General features: G+C 35.1%; 1 protein-coding gene across 1 annotated transcript in view; it reads left to right on the forward strand.

Annotated features, from left to right (window-relative positions):
- The first annotated feature begins 1,421 nt into the window (after positions 1-1,421).
- REEP3 (receptor accessory protein 3) overlaps positions 1,422-21,896 on the forward strand; it is a 378,566-nt gene continuing 358,091 nt past the window's right edge. Inside the window, exon 1 of the mRNA XM_053692267.1 lies at positions 1,422-1,523. Within this exon, the coding sequence (XP_053548242.1) occupies positions 1,492-1,523 (32 nt within the window). The 5' untranslated portion in view covers positions 1,422-1,491. The remainder of the gene's footprint in view (positions 1,524-21,896) is intronic.

Genomic DNA, 21,896 nt, shown 5'->3' on the forward strand with positions numbered 1-21,896 from the left:
ATATTTTAATATAACTTTAAATCATCAACTTTAGTTTTTGTTGCTCTCAATTAAAGTTATTGATTTACATTACTCCTTCTAACCATCACTTCTCTGTCTGCAATTCTATAAAGTACATTTTTCTGCTGTCATTTATAATACAAGTGGAGAAGATATTTGCCAGTTTGCGGGCGTGCGATAAATAACCAGCCATTACAAGTTGCTGGTTATTGCTCCTGCGAGCTCGCAGTAACAATTATTGCTTCTAAAATTAACCAGAGATCAGAAGACCTCTTGTTAATTTTATAAATGGCCCCCAAATGCCTCTAAAATACAGTGGTGTATATTTTATTAAAAAAAACAATTGTAGCATTTTAATTTTTTTAATAAAATAATTGCACCAGGCATTTTTTGGGGACTAAAGTTGGCGGATGTGGGGGTGTTAGAAAAAAACAGCACTGAAAAGTGCCTTTACATTGCGGTCTATGGGAACTGTGTGTTCCAAGTAAATATATATGTATATGACTATATACATATATATTTATGTGTTAATATGTGTATATATACTCATATACATATATATTTACAATTTGCTGCCATCGCTGCTTGACTTACCCCCTTTGCAGCGCTAGTTTTCCATTGTAGCCTATGGAAGTGCATTCTTGTGAGCGCAGTGCTTCCCAGCAATGCAAACGTGAGTTCGAGTTTGCATTGCTGTCAACTTGTAATACCAGTGCACATTAGCGTGCGGTGGTATTACTCAGTGGAGAGCAAATATCGCTTTCACGAAAGTGATATTTATTGCTCCACTTGTAAGCTGGTCCTTTGCCAATCCGTTTGCGTGCTGTACGGCTAGTATCTTATTATCTTTAGAAGCCTTTGTCTTGCATTACACACTCATTTGTAGCTTGTTATCTATAAGTATTCCTAAATAATTTTCCTCCTCTCTTTTGCTAAATCTAGTCCCATTTAAATTATAGGTAAGCTGCATATTTTTACTTTCAAAATGTAGAAACTTTACCAATATTAAATCTCATTTGCCATTTACCAACCCATTCTTTCAATTTTTGTAAACCACCTTGAATTAATATTTTTTTTTTATATAACTTAGTCCTCCATATTTCTTTTTTTTTTTTTTTTTACACTACACAGCTGTCCCTCTTCCTGACTGGCTGGACTAAGTAAACCCAAGCAGGTTGGGGCTATGAAATTTCTGTATTTCTAAATAAGTTAAAGATTTCCTAACTATAGATAACATATTCTCCATTAAAACACAAAATAATAACATTCAAAAGATGTTAAATACTTATTAATTAAATGTGATAGTTTCACATTTCTTTAACTTGTACAGCAATAGTGATAATCCACCTTATGTGGACAAAGAGGTAGAGTGTGAGGAAGGAAGGGGCGGGTTTAGGAGCTGAATGTTAGTGTAGCATAGAGAGGATACAGAATGTGCTGGATATACGGAATCTGTTACACTGGATCCCGGGCGGTGCCAGTTTCGTGAAGATGGTGTCGTGGATTTTATCTAGGGCTGTAGTGTAAGTAGATTTCTTGTAACATAAAAGATTATTTGGCAAGAATATTGTTTTTTTTTCACAGTCATACTGTGTGATCGACCCTCCTATCCAAAATGAAAAAAATACAAATAAAGCACTACATATATAATATAATGGTCAATCTCTAAATGTATATTTCACCCATATTGATCTAAATTATAGAAAATTATGTCTAACAGGAGTTTTACAGATGCAAAGCTTGATAATAGTTTTTTTAAATGCAAGTCCTATACATAAGTGAATCTATTCTAGTTTGTGTGTTCACTTGTAATGTTTAAATCTATTTGACTGCCCAAGTTATATTCATTTAAATGCTTTATGATATATATGTATATATATGTATATATGTACGTGTGTATATATGTGTGTATATACATATAAATTATATATATATATATATATATATATATATATATATATATATATATATATATATATACACTAAATGCCTAAAATTAGCTGCATGTTAGGCCTGCTTATAGCTATGATAATGTTTGTTTTATAAACCCTTTTAGGGGTTATGTTTATATAATCAAAAGTATTCCCTTTTTTTTAAAGGAAGTCTCTTTAAAACTGGGTATAATCTTACTGGGCCAGCTGACATTTTTAAAATATATTTTAAAATGTGTATATTTTTCTTTTTAAATTTTAATCACAGAAAAAAAAAAGTTTCACCTTTAAATAATAGAGCATGAAGTAATATTGTTTTTTTTAAAAAAATATTTTGCATTCTGCAGGTGTGGTAAAAATTCTTTGGCTATTTGTGGAATTTTTAAACTCTTCAAAGTATCAAAACAGGAAAAGCGTATTTTAAACTACATGGTTTTTTTTTAGATAAAAAAAAAGCTATATTAGCTTTTAATTTTAATAATCAAAGGTGAAGTTGATTGTAGAGAGAGATTCATAGAACCCAATATAGTCAAAATGTGTATTCTGCTTCACAATGATTGCTTTATGTAAAATGAAAATAACTAGTAAATTTAAGCACAAACATTTTAGACTATATTGTTTAAACTATGTGCAAGTACATTACAAAGACTAATGTTACAAAAAAAGCAGATACAGTAAAAGACAAAAGCAAAACAAAAAAAACTTTTCATAACAGTATTTTGATTTATTCTAAACTTTGTGTTTGTTATTAATCTTATCAGTAGTGCATATATATAGCATATATATATATATATATATATATATATATATATATATATATATATTGTATATATATATATATAGATATAGAGAGAGAGAGAAATATATATATAAAGATAGATAGATAGATATAGAGAGAGAGAAATATATATATATATATATATATATATATAAATATACAAATATAGATAGATATACATATATATATATATATATATATATATATATATATATGTGTGTGTGTGTGTGTGTGCTTTTTAAACTGATCACATAAAATCTTCCTTTATACAAATGAGGATAAAGTGTAAAAGGTTTAATCCTAAAGTTCTGAATTCTGCTGATGGTTGTTCACAAAGGTAGAAGAATACCCTATATGTCAATAAAGAATATCACTGTATAAAAATATGGAAAAGATATACCTGGAGTTTATTTATCAAGCTATACCTTTTTATAGTTGATGTTTAGTAAGTCAGTTATCTAAGACTGAAACTTTTTTTGGATTTTATGAGATTGCATTGTAGATAGAAACATATTGGATTGGGCATATGAGAATAATTTGTTTTAGAAATTGAATGTGACGCCAATCAGACCAAATTGACTTTGCTTTGTGTCCTTTGTACTCTGACTACACTTCATAAACAATTTTTTTTTTTTAAACAAACTTTATCATTATCTCCACTTCTAATTTATAGGGCGGATCTGTGAATTTGTATATAAACCTATTTTCTTTGTGGCTTAGTTATTATAGGGTAAATGTATGGATGTGATTCATTTATTGTATTGCTTTGAAGTTTTATACGTCACCTATTGTTTTTAGTGATCACATATACATTACAACCCCTTGCTGAAAAAGTAAGAACATTTAAGATTTCCTTTTAAATGAAAAATAAAAAACTCTTATTATAGAAAAATAAACTTTAAATTAGCAGTGCTTTAGTGAGATAAATGTTATGCCTTTTACTTGCACAAATGTCAATATTTGTAGTGGCATAGTACCATGATATATGTTTGTTATTACACAAACATAAAGGTTTTCTTTCACCGGTGCACATTTTCCATAAAACTGTAGTTTTAATATCAAAGTACTGCTCCTGATTCAAATGGATATATTATTAAGATTGGAAAAGTGGAGGGTCACATAAAATACACTAGGGGGGTTCTCTGTGGCCCCTAGGGCTTCTGCTAGTCAAGCCTAATACATGAGACATAATAAAAGAAAAGGTAAAATAAACTTTTTGCAAGACAAATAATTGTATTGCATAGAAAAGTTTTAAAAACTCCAACTAAGGAGCTGATTTATTAATGTGCGGGCATACGCTGTTGGCATTTATCGTTGCGCAAGAATTTAGTGTAAACTGCTTGTGCAATGCTGCCCCCTGCACATTGGAGGCCAATCGGCCCCTAGCAGGGGGTGTCAATCATCCAGATCGTATCCGATCGGGATGATTGCTGTCCGCCGCCTCAGAGGTGGCGAATGAGTTAAAGAGCGGAAGGCTCACGCGGAAACAGCAGCGTACGCTGCTTCTTAAATTGGCCCAGAAGAGTGATCCCCAAAAAAATCCTTCAGAATGGGAACATTTCATCCTTATGAGAAACATTGGGATAATTGTATAAATCAGCCGTCTTGACTGGTGACATTTTAAACTGTTTGCCTAAGTGGGACACTTTCTATGTAAAGAGGTGATGGTGAAATTAAAGGGACATGAAACCCAAAATCTTTTCTTTCAGGATTCAGATAGAGCATGCAATTTTAAACATTTTTCCAGTTTATTTATTTTCTCTAATTTGCTTCATTCTCTTGGTATCCTTTGTTGAGGGAGCTGCAATACACTACTGGGAGCTAGCTGAGCACATCAGGTAAGCCAATAACAAGAGGCATATATGTGCAGCCTCCAATCAGCAGTGTAGCCACCAATCAGTAGTTCATTGCTGCTCCTGAGCCTACCTAAGTATGCTTTTTAACAAAGGATGCCAAAAGAACTAATTCATTTACATAACAGAAAGAAATTTGAAAGTTTTTTAAACTTGCGTTCTCTCTCTGAATCATGGAATTTTTTATTTTACTGTCTCTGATGTATTCAGGTTTCTGCTACTGTCAGTTTTGACAAATTTATTGGAATCATTTAAATATTAAGGAAGCAACCATATATTTTATTTAGTAGTCATAGGACTCAGTGGAGGAATTCACAAGCCTAGAAATAAGATGCATTGGTGACCAAATGTATATTAAAGTTGTTGTTTCAGATAAACTTTTGTGAGTTTGACAGTTTTCTTTAGCAGTTGTAGAGGAAATACATTCATATACATACCTTATAGTTTTAAATATTTTTAAGCCAAAGGGGCCAATTTATTAAATGCCAGGCGGACATGATCTGCTGTAGCAAATCATGTTCCCCCGACATCGCTAAATGCAGACAGCATACACTGTTGTTTAACATTTAAATGTTAACATTGTTAACATTTAACATTGCACAAGCATTTCTTGTGAAATGCTTGTGCAATGCCGCCCCTGCACATTCACGGCCAATCGGCCACTAGCAGGGGGTGTCAATCATCCTGATCATCTTACAACCGCTGCTTCTCTCAAGCCAGAAACTAAAGGGGGTAGATAGCAGCATCCGCTGCTTATTTAATCTACCCCTTAAAGTTTAATAGCTGGAACATCTAGGATATTTCATACATTGCATGACTATCCTTGTAACAGGACAAGGTAATGCATTTAAAACTAATGATCATACAAATTATTTCAGCTCTGGAAAAACTATTCACATCAAGAATATGGCCCCTATTTAAGAAGGTCTGGCGGACCTGATCCGACAGTGCGGATCAGGTCCGCCAGACCTCGCTGAATACGGAGAGTAATACGCTCGCCGTATTCAGTATTGCACCAGCAGTTGACAAGAGCTGCTGGTGCAACGCCGCCCCCTGCAGACTCGCGCCAATCAGCCACCAGCAGGGGGTGTCAATCAACCCGATCGTACTCGATCGGGTTGAATTGCGGCGATATCTGTCCGCCTGCTCAGAGCAGACGGACAGGTTATGGAGCAGCGGTCTTTGTGACCGCTGCTTCATAACTGCTGTTTCTGGCGAGTCTGCAGGCTCACCAGAAACACGGGCATCAAGCTCCGTTCGGAGCTTGATAGATAGGCCCCTATGTGTTATAATTTTGTTTTTATTTCACCACATTACTTTAGGTATCTTTATGAATCCATGGGGTCAATTTATCAAGCTCCGCACGGAGCATTTTAGCCAATTAGTGCTTTGTTGTGCACAACCCACAGCCGTGAGCACAATGTTATCTATATGGCTCACATGAACTAGCAGTCCCCTGTTGTGAAAAGCATGTAATAAGAGGCTGTCTTTAGTGACTTAGGTGTCAATTTATCAAGTTCCGTATGAAACTTAATGCCCCTTGTTTCCGGCGAGCCTTCAGGCTTTCCGGAAACAGAAATTATGAAGACCGCTGCTCCATAATTTGTCAGCCTGCTCTGATGCGGTGGACAGAAATTAACCCGATCAAATACGATCGGGTTGATTGACACCCCCTGCTAGCGGCCAATTGGCCACAAATCTGCAGGGGGCGGCATTGCACCAGCAGTTCACAAGAACTGCTGGTGCAATGATAAACGCTGACAGCGTATGATGTCGTCATTTATCGATGTGCAGCGTACATGATACGCTACTTTGTATCATGTCCACTCGCACATTGATAAATTGACCCCCATAAGTCAGTACACAGCTATTAGTTATCTATTTGTTTTGTTAATTTTATTTTGTATTATCAACCTTTTTAGTGAATAATATCTAGGTTTAAGGCAGTAAGTGGTAATTACTGTATACACATATATATTTAATAGAAGATGAAGAGAGCACTAATAATATTTATTTTGAACATGATCTCTTGCTAAAATTAGTTTGGTAATTGATCTTTAACACCTGCCAGCAAGTTCCGGACAGAAGCTGGTGTATCCTATAGAAGATTCCATAATAGGGAAAAATAAAAAGTGTTCAGTGAGAAAAATAAAAAGTGTTCAGTGATCTCAGCTATGGTTTTACATTTGTGTAAGGTTGTAATTTTCCTTTTTCACATAACTTTTAGAAATTAAACTTTTCTCTTAACCATAAATTAAAGATTGTGTTTCTACAATTCAAAAATCACTTTAGGTCAGGATACCACAGTACAAAATGGAATTTCTCCATACTCCGTGCTACAGTTCCCAAGAAAAGTAGATTTCTTAAGATTTTAGTTGCTCTAAATAGGTAGTAACACTTACAACTACAATAGTGTCTTGTTCCTGTCAATTTAATTCAGATTCTTAACTCTTTAAATTATTCTAAATATATAATTGTCCTTTTCATGCTCTTGCAAAATGTCTGTGTCACTCCATTGTCATGCTGCTGTAACATCTGGGGAGATGCCGAAAACAATCTGAAATTGCTCTCAATTAAAAGAAAAAGTATGTAAGGTATTGCTGTACTTTGTGTTCTGTATATGTCTCTGTGGAATTAAAACTGGATTTACTGGAGAGCAGCAGTTTGTGCAAGTCAGGACAAGAAATGCAATAATGTATTAGGTGTTACTTATGACAATTTTGAGAGGGGCCTGGAACCTAACTCCCTCACTTCCCTCACTTCCCATTGACTTACATTATAAACTGGGTTTCAATTTACAACGGTTTCGATTTACAACCATTCCTTCTGGAACCTAGCCCCGGCGTAAACTGAGGGCTACCTGTATATACACACACATACAGGCGTACCTGTATTGCGGGTTTGGTTCTAGACCCCCCGAAATATATATATATATATTTTTTTTTTTACCAAATTCCTCAAGAACAGCAACTACACATTTTTCTATTAACCTTTTACTGTGTTAATAGGCCCATAAGAAAAGTATGGTTATTGCTTTATTTTTTAAGCAATGTTTGATCATTATGGGCCAATAATGGAAATAAGCTATTTATACAAGAACTCTGTGGAATGCTCCTTTTCATTACACAATTAATTTGGTTTATAAGAGCATGCGATTTATCAATGTTAAGTACATAGATCTTCTTATGTAATGTTTATATAAATATTGGTTTAGTGTTTTACTTGTAGAAACCTGATGAGGGAAACTATGCCAGAGTTTATATAAAGTGCAATGACTCAGGTGTTTTTGTTTGCTTTCTTTGTTACGTATCAACACATGCATACTTAAGCTTTCAATAAGTATTTCACGTGTACAGTATATTATTTAAAATGAGACTCAGATGACCTATATTGTGAAAATAAGGCTAGGCCGATCTGTACCTGTTTAATTTTTTTTAGCAATAAAGCTCTTTTTTCATTTCATGTATTGATCAGCCGCTACCACTTGGAAGTTTCAGAATATCCATAAAAATGGCCTCAGTGCACAAATGTATTGGAGGGCATCTGATGACTCAAAATAGGAATAATCTTTAAATATATGTGTATTGCAAGGGGTATAAGGTTTTCAGAGGTTTCACCTGAGACCAGGCCCACACATCTAGGGGGCATCTGGCCCTACAATCAGTAGTGGCTAGGGTTGTCACCTCAGCCATGTTTTCCTGGACACTTATGAGTTATACATGCTACAGGGTGTGCAGATAAGAATATGAATTACAACCATGGACAGCACACAAATAGTGACACTGAACAGCACTATTCATGTTCCTCTCTGCACACCGTATGGCATGTATAACTCATATCTGTCCAAAAAGGTGGCACAAAAAAAACATCAAAAATACATTTAGCAGTACAACTACACTCATAATAACACTGTCTGATAAAAAGAATTAAAAAAAAAATATTGCATTAAAAAGTTATGAGGTCTCTGGTGTTAGAAAAAAGACTGCAAAGGACTTTAACATAGAGATACATACATATACATGTCTAAAGATGTATATATATTGTTATACCAGCACTACTCTAAATCAATATATAGCCTTAAAGTGGACGATATAGGAAAACCTATTTATAACCGTCCACCTGTGCGCGGAGAGTCCAAAAATAATTATTGCATAGAAAAAAGATAAGGGATTAGTGACTCTTAGCCCAGCACATAAGTATCACAAAAGATAATTTAATAGACAAGGTAGAAAGAACATTCAACAAATCAGGTTACTGATACAAATGTTTCTTTATATTATTCAAAAACATATATATATATGACAAAACAATATGGTAGATGGCAACTAAACAATACAATCTTGAGTCCCAAATAAATATATAGGAATAAATCAACTAAAGTCCTATATATAGCGCCCTTAGAGGCCTCTATTGATCGGGTCACAATGTCCATCCAAATTATGGGTAAAGTGTGGGATCGATAATTCCCATATAGTGGCCTAATCAAGAACCAGGCCCTTAAATATATATATATATATATATATATATATATATATATATATATATATATATGTGTGTGTATGTATTTATATGTGTGTGTGTGTATGTATTTATATGTTTTATTGTATATTTACTGTACATATTAACATTCCAATATTCTCCACTTACAGGTCGATAATGTCATTTTTATTTTAAATGCATATTTCTATTTATATCTGTATATGCCTATACCTGCATAGCTATTCCAATAGATATATACAAATTAATATAATTAAATATTAAGAATATTTTACAGTATGTTTAATAATTTTTAATACATTTTCTAATTTAAAAAAAATAATAGTTTTCATGTGCGCTAACCTGATCGTGTTAAAAACGAAATCGTGAAACATGATTCGCAAAACACATATTTTACGTTTCTATGTCCTTCACGTAGAAAATAATTATTATTATATCATTAAATATATATTTCTATATAAATCTGATACTGTTCATGTAAAATTCATATCTACACCTATATATCTATAGGAATAGACATACAGGTACATACAGATATATATATAGAATAAATAGAACATATTCTTCTATGTTAAGAACATTGGAATGTAAAATATTAATATTTCATGTCGGGTTTAGCGCTCTTGAATATAAGCGGTCGGGTTAGCACGTGAGTATGCGTGAGGCTTTTTTTTGCAGTTTTCACACTCCATTGAAGTCTATGGGAGAAGTTAACATGATTCCATTATTTTCTTAGCGCTTATTGGGTTAATGCTTGCATGCAATTTTTTACTTTCAATTTGTAATACAAGGGCAACCTGACGAACAACAAGCCTCCATCTAGCATAGTTTATGCTCAAGAGAGATCTAAATTGTTCTCATAATCTAGCCCAATATAAGATAATTACTTCAATGTATTTTTTAGAAATTTACACATTTGAAGACTATATCAAACACAGGGGTGGAAAAATATCACTATAGTTTACTAGTCTAGAGGGAAAAAAGTTACTAGTCCACTTAATGTTTAAGATATGAACCAAAACAAAAATTTTAGTCACATCAATTTCCAGCCGTGTTATATATATAAAAGCTTAGTAGCTAACTTTCCTAAAGTATATCTGTCTGACCCTACATAACAACTTTAGTCCAGCCCAGAAATACCAGAAAAGCCTTTTCTGACCAAGGAACATGGAGGGTTTGGTTCCTGCATTCTTTGGGCCTCGTCATTGGGCAAGGATTCCACGTCTGGTTTCCTATATCACCCTCCCCAGGCTCATAGTACAAATACATACAGAAAGAAAAACATTCCCTCAGGAACAAATAACATCTTAAAAGGTTGTTCTATGGCGATTTACCACCCGGGAGCAGGAAATCAGAACTTTCCTGAAGTATATCTGTCTGGCACCGCCTAACCTTATGAGTGATGGTGAGAAACAAGACGTGGACTCATTGCCCAATGTACCTATAGTGATATGACTGCACCTCATTGACTAGGCTTACACTAGGCCAAAACGTACATCTGTGGTTTTCCATGCCTTTCTTTCAGAGAGGCATTGACTGGTATTTCTGTGTTGGACTGTACTGTTTAGTCAGCATCAGACTGACATACTCCAGGAAAGTTCTTCTCTGTGAAAAGCACATGCTGGGCAAAAAGAGGCTGCTCCTGGGGTGGTAACTAAACTAGCCATAGAACAAGCTATTACGCTTTTGTTAATTCCCTGGGTGAGAGCTTCTCTCTTTTTGTGTGTGTATGAGTGTATATATATATATATATATATATATATATACGGTTTCTATTTTGAGGCCTATATTTTCAATATAGTCTTTCTACAGTATTTTATTTTGATTGTTCATAAGAGAAAATACTTGTCAACTTATTTTTTGAGAGGTGATACAATTTTTAATCATATGAAATTGACATGATATTGCACATGGTTGTCTCTTATATTTTATAAAAGCTATGTATATGCTACCACCATGCTTAAAATCTAGCAACTATAGGTGGATAATATATATTTAAAGATTTTTGTGACATTTCTAATGAGATTCTAGCAGTTCAGTTCAAGACCATAAACATACACATCATCAACCTTTCCAGTTAGTGGTGTAAGGTTCATTCTAATACAAAAACTAAATGCTCTAATTATGCCGGATTGATTTCTTCAAACTGAAGATTGATTTGGTGATATTATTATTATATGCACAGTATTTGTTTTATTCACATTTTTTTTGTTATTCACTTTTGCCTTACCGTGTGACTGAACACAGTTATTGTGACTCTATTGTTATTTTGTAATTGCTCTTAAAGGGACATTCAACACTGATGAAAACTTTATCCCATACCTTAGATCAAGGAGAAAAAAAAGAGCCTGCACCGCATCCCATCTTCAATAACACTAACGTTAGGTGGCTAATCTTCAATGAACATTTAGTTAACAGCGGCAGATATGGCCGCCAAACTCCGCCCCCTGTTACGTAGGAGGCCTCTTGTTTTAAATCCATACTCGTTTACAGGGACACTGTTCTATTTCTAATGCGCACGCTCGCTCGCTCGCTCGCTATTAGAAATAGAGCAGTGTCTCCGTGAACGTGGCTAAAGAATCTAGCCGAGGATTTGATTCGCATTGGATGAAGAGTTAGAGAAGAAGCCTCCTACGTAATAGGGGGAGGAGTTTGGCGGCCATATCTGCCGTTGTTAACTAAATGTTCATTGAAGATTAGCCACCTAACGTTAGTGTTATTAAAGATAGGATGCGGTGCAAGCTCTTTTTTTTTGCTTCATCTAAGGTATGGGATAACGTTTTGATCGGTGTTGACTGTCCCTTTAATAGTTAGATCATGTTATTTTTGCATGAATGTCCCTTTCTAACCATGGGCCAGCTTATGAGTACAAAAAAACAAGCATAATGGAGCGGTAACATCGCTGAATCGCAATCCATACTGCTTGCATTTTGTTGTTGGCATTACAAGTTTATAGTATATATATATATATATAAATATATATATATATATATATGTAATGCACGTGGTAGCATAATGTGCACTACAATATTGTAATGTCAGGTAACGCACGTGAGTTCTTTCCATCATATAGTAGATTTATTTGAGGGCGCACAATAAAGTTTATACTAGTTCTTTGCTATACACCTTCCATGTTTTGATTGCACAATAGCAAGTGAGAAGTGAGAACACTTATACCTAGTATTCAAAGGTACTTAGGGCCATACTTGAAAACCCTGGACATACTTGAAAACGAGAGAAATCTCAATGTATCCTTCCTGGTAAAATATTTTATAAATAAATAATATTACAAGTGAAGCGCTAACAGTTACACACGGGCAGAAGGGGTTTATCATGGGTGTTTCCGCGTGTCGGGTTTAATGCTCCTATCACAAGTTGAAAGTAAATGCAATTGCGCTTAAGCGATTTATGCTAAAATAATTGGTTAACTGTTTCGCGAAACAAAAAAGTTGCACAAAACACATCAAGAATACATTACAAAGCACAGTTACACTCATAATAACACCATCTAATAACAAATATTTTAAAAAAAATTGCACAAAAAAGTTATAAGGGCTCAAAGATATCAGGTCTCAGGCAAATGGCTTTAATATAGAGATACATACGTATACATGTATTTGTATGTATATATATGTTTATATGTGTGTACAGATGTATTTATGTAATATATGTATTTACAGACATATATACACATATAAACACATAAATACATATGTATACACACACACACACACACACATATATATATATATATATATATATATATATATATATATAATATATGTGCATTGGAGTCCTTTGCAGTTAAGTAGATGAAAACATGTAAAAGCATATTTATGCAATATTCATATTTAATAAAGTGTTATAGTGTGTTTTTACTGTAAATATTTTTCACATAGGGGAATATGTTCTAAGTATTTATAAATAGATATTCCTATATATATATCTGTATATAGCTATACCTATATAAAATCATGTACTGTATATATAGGTATTGATATATTTTGTACCAAAATACAGAGACGTAACTAGAAACCACAGGGCCCAGGTGCAAGAAGGGGCCCCCCACCACCCCTCCCCCCTCCAAAAAAAAGGTGAATTTAATACATAATTTTTTTTTTACATTTAACACAGAAAAAAATGTGAATCAGATTGCATGTCTGCAAAAGGAGGTACCCTGTGCCCACAGTCTGTGAAATGGTCTGACCCCCTATTACTGTATATATATATATATATATATATATATATATATATATATATATATATATAGTGACACTATTTAACCCCCCAGTACTGTATATAGTAAGTTAGTGACACAGTCTGTAATCTGCCGGTGAGATGGCTGGCCTGACCCTACCCGCCCAGTACTTTATAAAGTGACCACAGTAGTCAGTGACATGGTCCACCCCCCCATACTGTATATAGTGGTACTGTATAGTGACACTGTTTATCCCCTGCCCCCCATACTGTAGTAACAAGGTCTGTAATTTGCTGGTTCCATAAACATACACAAACACACATACATGCATAAATACACACACAGTCACATACATACACACACACACACCATACACACACACACACACACACACACACACATAAACACCAATGGGTATAACAGAAACACTAACCCCTGTAGTCATGTCACAGTGGTATGTTAACGTTTTTTATTAAAAAAAATATATAATTTTCTTTTTTTAAGATGGGCCCCCACCCTCAGGGGCCCAGTCGCACCTGCGACCTCTGCACCCCGTGTAGTTTCGCCCCTGCCAAAATACTATAAGATATATGTAGAAATATGTATTTATGAATAAATAGAACATATTATGCTATGTGAAGAACATTGGAATGTGAAATATTTATATTTTCATGTTGGGTTAGCGCACTTGAGAGTATGCGATTGGGTCTACATGCGAGTAGGATGTTAGGTCCCCCCCCCCCACTTTTTTTGATCCTTTGACTTCTATGGGGGAATATGTGAACACGCACGTTATATTCTAACTTCGGTTTTATGCGCAAAAATCTTTCTTCTAGCGGAGTTAGCGTGTGAGAGGATCGTTAAATAACCCTCCATTTGTAATCTGGCCCTAAATGTGAAAGTAGCATTTCATATTGTGCACAAGTGGAAAAGTTAACCTTAATGACAAAGGCCTCTATTTAACAAAGGTCTTGCGGACCTGATCCGACAGTGCGGATCAGGTCCGCAAGACCTCGCTGAATGCGGAGAGCAATACGCTCTCTGTATTCAGCATTGCACCAGCAGCTCACAAGAGCTGCTGGTGCAACACCGCCCCCTGCAGACTCGCGGCCAATCGGCCGCCAGCAAGGGTTGTCAATCAACTCGATCGGGTTGATTTTCGGCGATGTCTGTCCGCCTGCTCAGAGCAGGCGGACAGGTTATGGAGCAGCGGTCTTTGTAACCGCTGCTTCATAACTGCTGTTTCTGGCGAGTCTTTTCGGATCTTGATAGATAGGCCCCTTAATGTGCAATGCTACTACCGCTTCCCGTTGAAAGTATCAGGTGCGCTATTTATGTATTGGGTGCGTTTAAACCGCATGTGTTAAATATTTTACTTTGTTTAAAATTCACTTTATCCAACAACTTCTAATACCTAATCCAATCATATGTGATTGTTTGTGTGAGGCTGAGAGAAAAATAATGCACAGCTTGTTATTGATTGGGCTTAACTTGTACTCTAGCCCCATGTGTAATACCTCCGCAAAGGGAATAAACACATAGCTAAAATCCTGCAAAAGAGCCATAACACATTACAGCTAAGGTGCAAGACATGGCTGGTGATCCAATTAGGAGAGGCATATAGACAACTAGCAGCCAATCACCAAAGGTGATGCAATTTGGAATTATAATAGGAAGATTATGCAAAAAAGATACACCCTAACGATTTAGATCTTATTTTTGAAACAGATGATCCATTTAAAGAAGTATCAGACAGCATGTTGTTTTGTGACATAATTATTGCTCAGTTGGATATGGCAGCTTCTTTAAATGTCAAAAGGATTCTCTGCATGATCCGTTTCTTAGTTCAATTTCACTTTTACCATTTTATGTGCCACAAAATACAGAGGTCGCAGCATGATTACAGTTATTTTGTACTTTGTTCAACTCTATTATTTGAAGAAAATTCTGCAGTGTTGTTAATATGAATTATGTCTTTATCACCCATTTCCTCAAATCTCTATACTTATAGCTTTCAGGTCTTTGTTTTTAGTTTTCCAATGTTCTCTTACCTTAAAAAGTCAGATTAACCCCTTTGGTCTCTCCATAAGCCATGTCCTATCTTCCCATAACTAGCAGAATAATATAACAGAAGAAAATTCTGTACTTATCAATGTCATTCACAGGGTTTGACAAATTTAAAGGGATACTCAAGTCAAAATAAACTTTTATAATTCAGAAAGAACATGCAGTTTTAAGACACTTTCCAATTTACTTCCATTATCATATTTTGCACAGTTTTTTTATATGTACACTTTCTGGGGAACAAGATCCTACTGAGCATGTGCACAAGTTCACAGGCTATACATATACTAGTCTGTGATTGGCTGATTTCTGTCACATGATATACAAGGGGCCGGAAAATGGGAGAAAAAAAATTAATTTGTCAGAAAAAAAATCTACTGCTTATTTAAAATTTAGAGTAGGTGTTAAATCCTTGCCTTTTTATTATGCACCCATTAATTATAAAATTATTCTGCATTGAGTGGTCCTTTAAAGAGACAGGTATATAAAAAAATGTACTACTACTTTTTTAATGTTTTGAATTATTCTACATATAATGTACATATAAGTGTTTAATAAGCCAAGTGCCATTACAACAACGTGACCTTAAAAGTCAGCCCTAACACTGAGAATTATGGGTCCTGGCATTGTCGCTCTATCTCCTTTCTGCCCACACAAAATAATGGTGCTAGAGACAGGGGGCTGGATCCTAAATAAATAGATTCATATACATTTGTCAACCATTGCACTGTATTTTGATATAGGTCAGTTAGTATTGTGTGTTCCTAAGAAATTTTCAAGTCTGTCATTAAACAAGCAAAGAGTAATATTGATGACCATGTTCCCTATGCAAAAGCAAAATGGAGTTTGGTGTTGACCCTTACCAAATCTTTTCTTTTTATTTAAAGGACCACTAAATACAGTAGAATTGCATAATTAACAAGTGCATAATAAAAAGACAATGCACTAACACTCTGAATTTCACAAAAGCAGTAGGTTTTTCCCCCCAGCAAATTTATTTTTTCTCCCATTTGCCAGCCCCCTGCACCATGTGACAGACATCAGCCAATCACACTCTAGTATACATATACCATGTGAGCTTGTGCAAATGATTAGTGGGAGCTGGTGCCTCACAAAGTGTTTATATATAAAAGATTGTGCAGAATTTGATAATGGAAATAATTCTGAAAGTGTCTTAAAACTGTGTTCTCTTCCTGATTCATGAAACTTAAATTTTTACTTTAGTGTCCCTTTAAAGGGACAGTCTAGGCCAAAATAAACTTTCATGTTTCAGATAGAGCATGTAATTTTAAACAATTTTCCAATTTACATTTATCACCAATTTTGCTTTGCTCTCTTGGCATTCTTAGTTGAAAGCTTAACCTAGGAGGTTCATATGCTAATTTCTTAGACCTTGAAGGCCACCTTTTTCAGAATGCATTATAACAGTTTTTCACCACTAGAGGGTGTTAGTTCATGTATTTCATATAGATAACACTGTGCTCGTGCATGTGAAGTTATCTGGGAGCAGGCACTGATTGGCTAAACTGCAAGTCTGTCAAAAGAACTGAAATAAAGGGGCAGTTTGCAGAGGCTTAGATACAAGATAATCACAGAGGTTAAAAGTATATTAATATAACTGTGTTGGTTATGCAAAACTGGGGAATGGGTAATAAAGGGATCATCTATCTTTTAAAACAATAAAAATTCTGGTGTGGACTGTCCCTTTAAGCAGTGTAATCATGTATTGACACTTTGTAATGGTAACTTTAGAAAAACAAATATTTGCAAGTGACTAAACTAGGCTGTAATTAAAACCCTTGAGTTATGGAAAAAACCTTCTCTGAAAAGCTGCCAAGAAAAATGCCCTTTATCCAGGTTAATGAGGAGTAGACAACAAATTCTTGGCATTAGTATTTATGAGGTGTCAGAGATACAGCTGCCGGAGTTTTTAGCCCGTGGAACCATTCTAGAAACACCACCTCTTTCCCTGCTCCTCTGGTTTCCCTGTGTTTGCTCAAAGTGTTTTCTGGTAACCTTGTAATTCATTATTTCCTCTGATAGAGCCCACACAAACCGGTAACCTTTTATTCTTGAGAGAAAAGAGAAGAGCTATGTGAAGAAAACAAAGGCCAAAATAAATAAATTAAATTTTAGGGTGCAATAATAACTAAATTATAAAACAAATTAGTAAGAATCTAAATAAAACAAACTAATATAAATTAAAACTAACTGATATCCAGGCATTCACATAATATATAATCCAAGAAGAAACAAATATTAATAAAACAAAAATGAAGATTAGTTTTAGCTAATGGCTAAGAGATGATAAGTCCAGGCACCCTACCACAATCCCTACAGTGATTGGATCCTAGCTCCAGCTTTTCATGCAGACTTTTAATAAATCATGCTAATTGCACCTGAGGGTGATCTTGCTAGATGTGGTTCCCTAGAAAATACATATAAATCATGATAATAGAGTATACTCTCAGAGTGGACTGGGTGACCTTTCCATGTCCTTGGCAGCACTCTCAAAATAAATTGGGTGAACATCCACTCACACGGGCAGTAAACCTCAAATCTGTAAATTTCACTATGAAATTACCAGCCATATAAATAACAAAAACTAGCTGGCACTCACATATAAGACAGACCAAAAAAAAAAACAATTAAATTGGAGTATATACTCAATATGCCTCTCTAAGACCTAGATTACGAGTGGTGCGCTAACACTCTAGCGTAAGTGCGATATCAGTTTTTATAGGTTAAGGTATCTAATCAATCTATTTAGACTACATAGGCTAAAGTAACTATAAAAGAGTCTAAGTGTATGGTTACCATTTATTATAAAAGTTACATATATTAGGGTACCCTATACAAAATAAACACAAAAGATCATAAAAACGAAATCCAGAGTAAGTAATGTCCTCAGATATTATATATGAAAGTTGTCCAGTGGTAGATAGTGTCCAGTGATAAATAATTTGTGTCCTCCAAATTAGTGATATCCAGGAGATCCGAATTAGATGTCCTCACAGAAGAAAAAGAAAAGCCTATGTAGTCTAAATAGATTGATTAGATACCTTAGCCTATAGATACTTTAGCCAATTTGGCGTTCCCTCCTTCTATATAACTATAACCATTTTTTTAGTTTTTTAGGGATCTCATTTTGGGAGCCTGTATCGTTTCGTGTTGGTGCTGTATATAATTTAATTTCTTTGTCGCAATATCAGTTTTTGTTAGGCTCCCCAGATCGTCTTCAGCCTTTCTAGCCTCACCAGTCCTTATGTTATTAAATACTATCAATTAAAAAAAAATAATAATATAAATTAAAACATAACGAATACAAGGAGAACATGACAAAACGCTCTTCCAACTTTTCTGTTCAGTTTAGTAACTTCCTCAGGAATAAACCTTTTAGCACTGATGGGGATATATATATTAAATCTATTAGTAAGTCTACATGTAATGATTGGTAGTGACGCTTTAGTTCTGTGACTATCACCTGGTACTATTTTTAAAATACATAAACCATTTAAGAGATTGCGTACAGTAATTACAAAATCGTGTAAAGCAAACGGATTACAAAATTGCTTTGTCTTGCAAGAACCGTATAGTGTTGTGTTCAATTCACAAATCAAATTTGTTTTTATTCTATTTTTGGCAGCTGTAATTGTACTGGACATTTTCTTCTATTCATATAATACTTGATATTTATATCCTTGTTTTAGTGTGGATCTGTAAACTTGTGGCATATTCTTTTGCTATATATTTAAATAATGAACCATGTAGACTAGTCTCTTCAAATTCAATGTGTTCAACCAGACATAGGGCTAGATTTAACAATGGTCGAGCGAACATGATTTGCTGTAGCGAATCATGTCCGCTCGACCTCGCTAAATGCAGACAGCATATGCATTTCTGGTGAAATACTTGTGCAATGCCGCCCTCTGCTCACTGGCGACCAATCGGCCGCTAGCAGGGGCCGTCAATTATCCCGATCGTATTCAATCGGGATTATTTCAGTCCGCCACCTTATGAAAGCTGCTTCTTAACTTTCGTTTCAGGTGGACCTGAACCGATGGGGCTCCGAGGCAGCATCCGCTGCTTAAAAAATGGACCCCATAGACTTATTGGCCAGCATGTCTTGAGGTATATGGCTACTCCTCACTGATGAAGCCCACAGAAGACTGAAACATATGTCTGTGGTTGACATGCCAGAGGGAAATTATCTATTATTTCTGGACTTAACTGCCTTTTTTTAGTTGGAAACAGACTGATACACTAAAGGAAATCCTTCTCTGTGAAAATCACATTTTGGACAAAAAGTGGCTACTTCTTGGATGGTGATTAGTTATAAAACCATGTAATATGCTTTTGTTCCTTCCCCAATTTAGTGCTTCTCTCTTTATAATGAACCAAACCAAAGTTATATTTGCTGTTTACAGTGTCAAGTTTAATTACTGCCTTGCAGTTACCACCATCAGGGGTGTAACTACAGGGGTCTCAGAGGTCTCAATTGAGACTTGAGGGCTCATCTTACCATGCAATCAGTAGTGGTCTTGCTACAGGAGGCCTGGTGGAGCCCAGGCTCCTCCTGCTTTATGTATTGGCCCACTGTGAAAAAGAGATCACAGTTTATGGAAAGTGTGTGACTTTGCCTTTACAATATAGTGCCAGGGTTTCCAAAATGGCAGCCACATTGTTGTTGTGCATAAAAATCTTCCACCATATTTGTAGAGAAAGGCTGTGCATATCCTCCGACATAAACTAAGTAGTGCATGGCTGTCGGCTCAGCTTTTGCTGATTGAAAGCAGACAGAAAATGTAAGTTTTTAAATAGGAAACCCTGTCAAAACCTTTGCCCTGGGGTCCAGTGAGGTCTAGTTATGCCCCGGACCACCATCAATTGTTGTTTTGAAGTAGCTGCATATATTTCTTTGTTTTTAGACATGGTTTCCAGATACTCTGTCTCACCCCCCTCCCTCCCTCCTTTTCTCCTTCTCTCTTGTTACCTCCTCCCAATACCATCTACAGGACTCCAGAATGGCCCTTTTTTGTGGAACTCTCAACCTCGCTCTACAAGACTCTACTCTAGTTTTCAAAGTTTCAAGCGCTCCTTAGAGACTCTACTATTCAGGGTTACATACAATGTACACTAACCTTTTCTTATTTCAGTTCCTCTCCTCCTTTTGTCATCCCCTTTATCCCCTTAGCATGTAAGCCTACAAGCCCAGCTGTTGTGTAGATCATTCTCATAAGAGCTGATTTACAACAGTGCAACTCTTGGCAGGTCCCTCTACCCATTTGTTCCTTATAAATGCAACCTTGCACATTATACCTATGTTTATAGCGCTGCAGAATCTTGGCACTCTACAAATAGCTGATAATAATTATTATATTATCAGCTAATGATTATCTGTATAAAATGTTTAAGCTGAAATAAAAGAAACTAACCAGAGTGTCATTCAAACTATTTCTTAGATCAGTTCTTATTTCAGCAGGGACTCAGTAAATATCTTTCTGTGAAATATTATCTTTAATCAAAGATTATGTTCTAACCCACATTGTTAAAATGTAATTTATGAATCAAAGCCAATAATAAGAGTCAGCAAATATCTGATGTTGAGATTGCAATGACAATTACAGATTGAGAACAGGTGCAGATTAAAATTGCCCTTAAAGGGACAGCAAACACCTTGAGATTTTTATATAAAATGTTTAGTTATTTATAATGCAACAACTGTGCAGTATACTTTCATAGTTATTTTTGTTTTATTTAGCTCAGAAAATTTCTATTTCTCAGAACATGAAATGCACCCTGCTGAGTTATTAAGATTAACTCTGCTACATATCTGTCTCTGATCGACTTTATCACATAACAACTGCAAAACAATGCACCTTATACTTATTGTATCATAGCACTGTCTTGTTGTCTGTGGACTAAAGCCCAGATAGGCTCCTCCAAATAAGGCAATATGTGGTTTGAGTTTGGCTATTGAAATATAATTGTAGTAAAAGGGATATTAACTTGTTTTAAAAAATGTTAAGACTTGGCTGATATGTTATTTTATAGCAACACAACAGAAATATCTTGTTATTACAAAGTGTTTACTGTTCCTTTAAGGTCTCTCAATTCACCCCTTCCTTTCTATCGATGCGGCTTTATTGCACAGATAAGCAATGTTCATTGAATGATAAGAGGATGATGATATATATGCATATAAAGCTCCCCACACATCTCCCAAGTTATTCAAGAAAGTATTGTGGTCTTTTGTTCTCTGCATCTTTTAAGATGACAGAAACCTCAAGCCAGCATGATTTTGTGTTGAGTAAACAGAAATGCTTAGAGGAAGTGTGTTGTATGAAGAGGTCTAGAAATACTGAATGTTTGAGAGCAGATTTGAGGTTGATATGCAATAGGAATAGGGAGAATACACCAAGTTACTATGTCCATGTGGAACACTATATAGTGGATGAACATGGGGTGACTCATTTTCACTTCTGTTTCATAGACTAACTTATTTTTCATTTGTGTTTTAACTAATTTACTGTGTTGTCATGTAAGTGTTAACACCTATAATGCTGTTCACATAT

This window comes from Bombina bombina, chromosome 9 (genome assembly GCF_027579735.1).
Source record: "Bombina bombina isolate aBomBom1 chromosome 9, aBomBom1.pri, whole genome shotgun sequence".
NCBI lineage: Eukaryota > Metazoa > Chordata > Amphibia > Anura > Bombinatoridae > Bombina > Bombina bombina.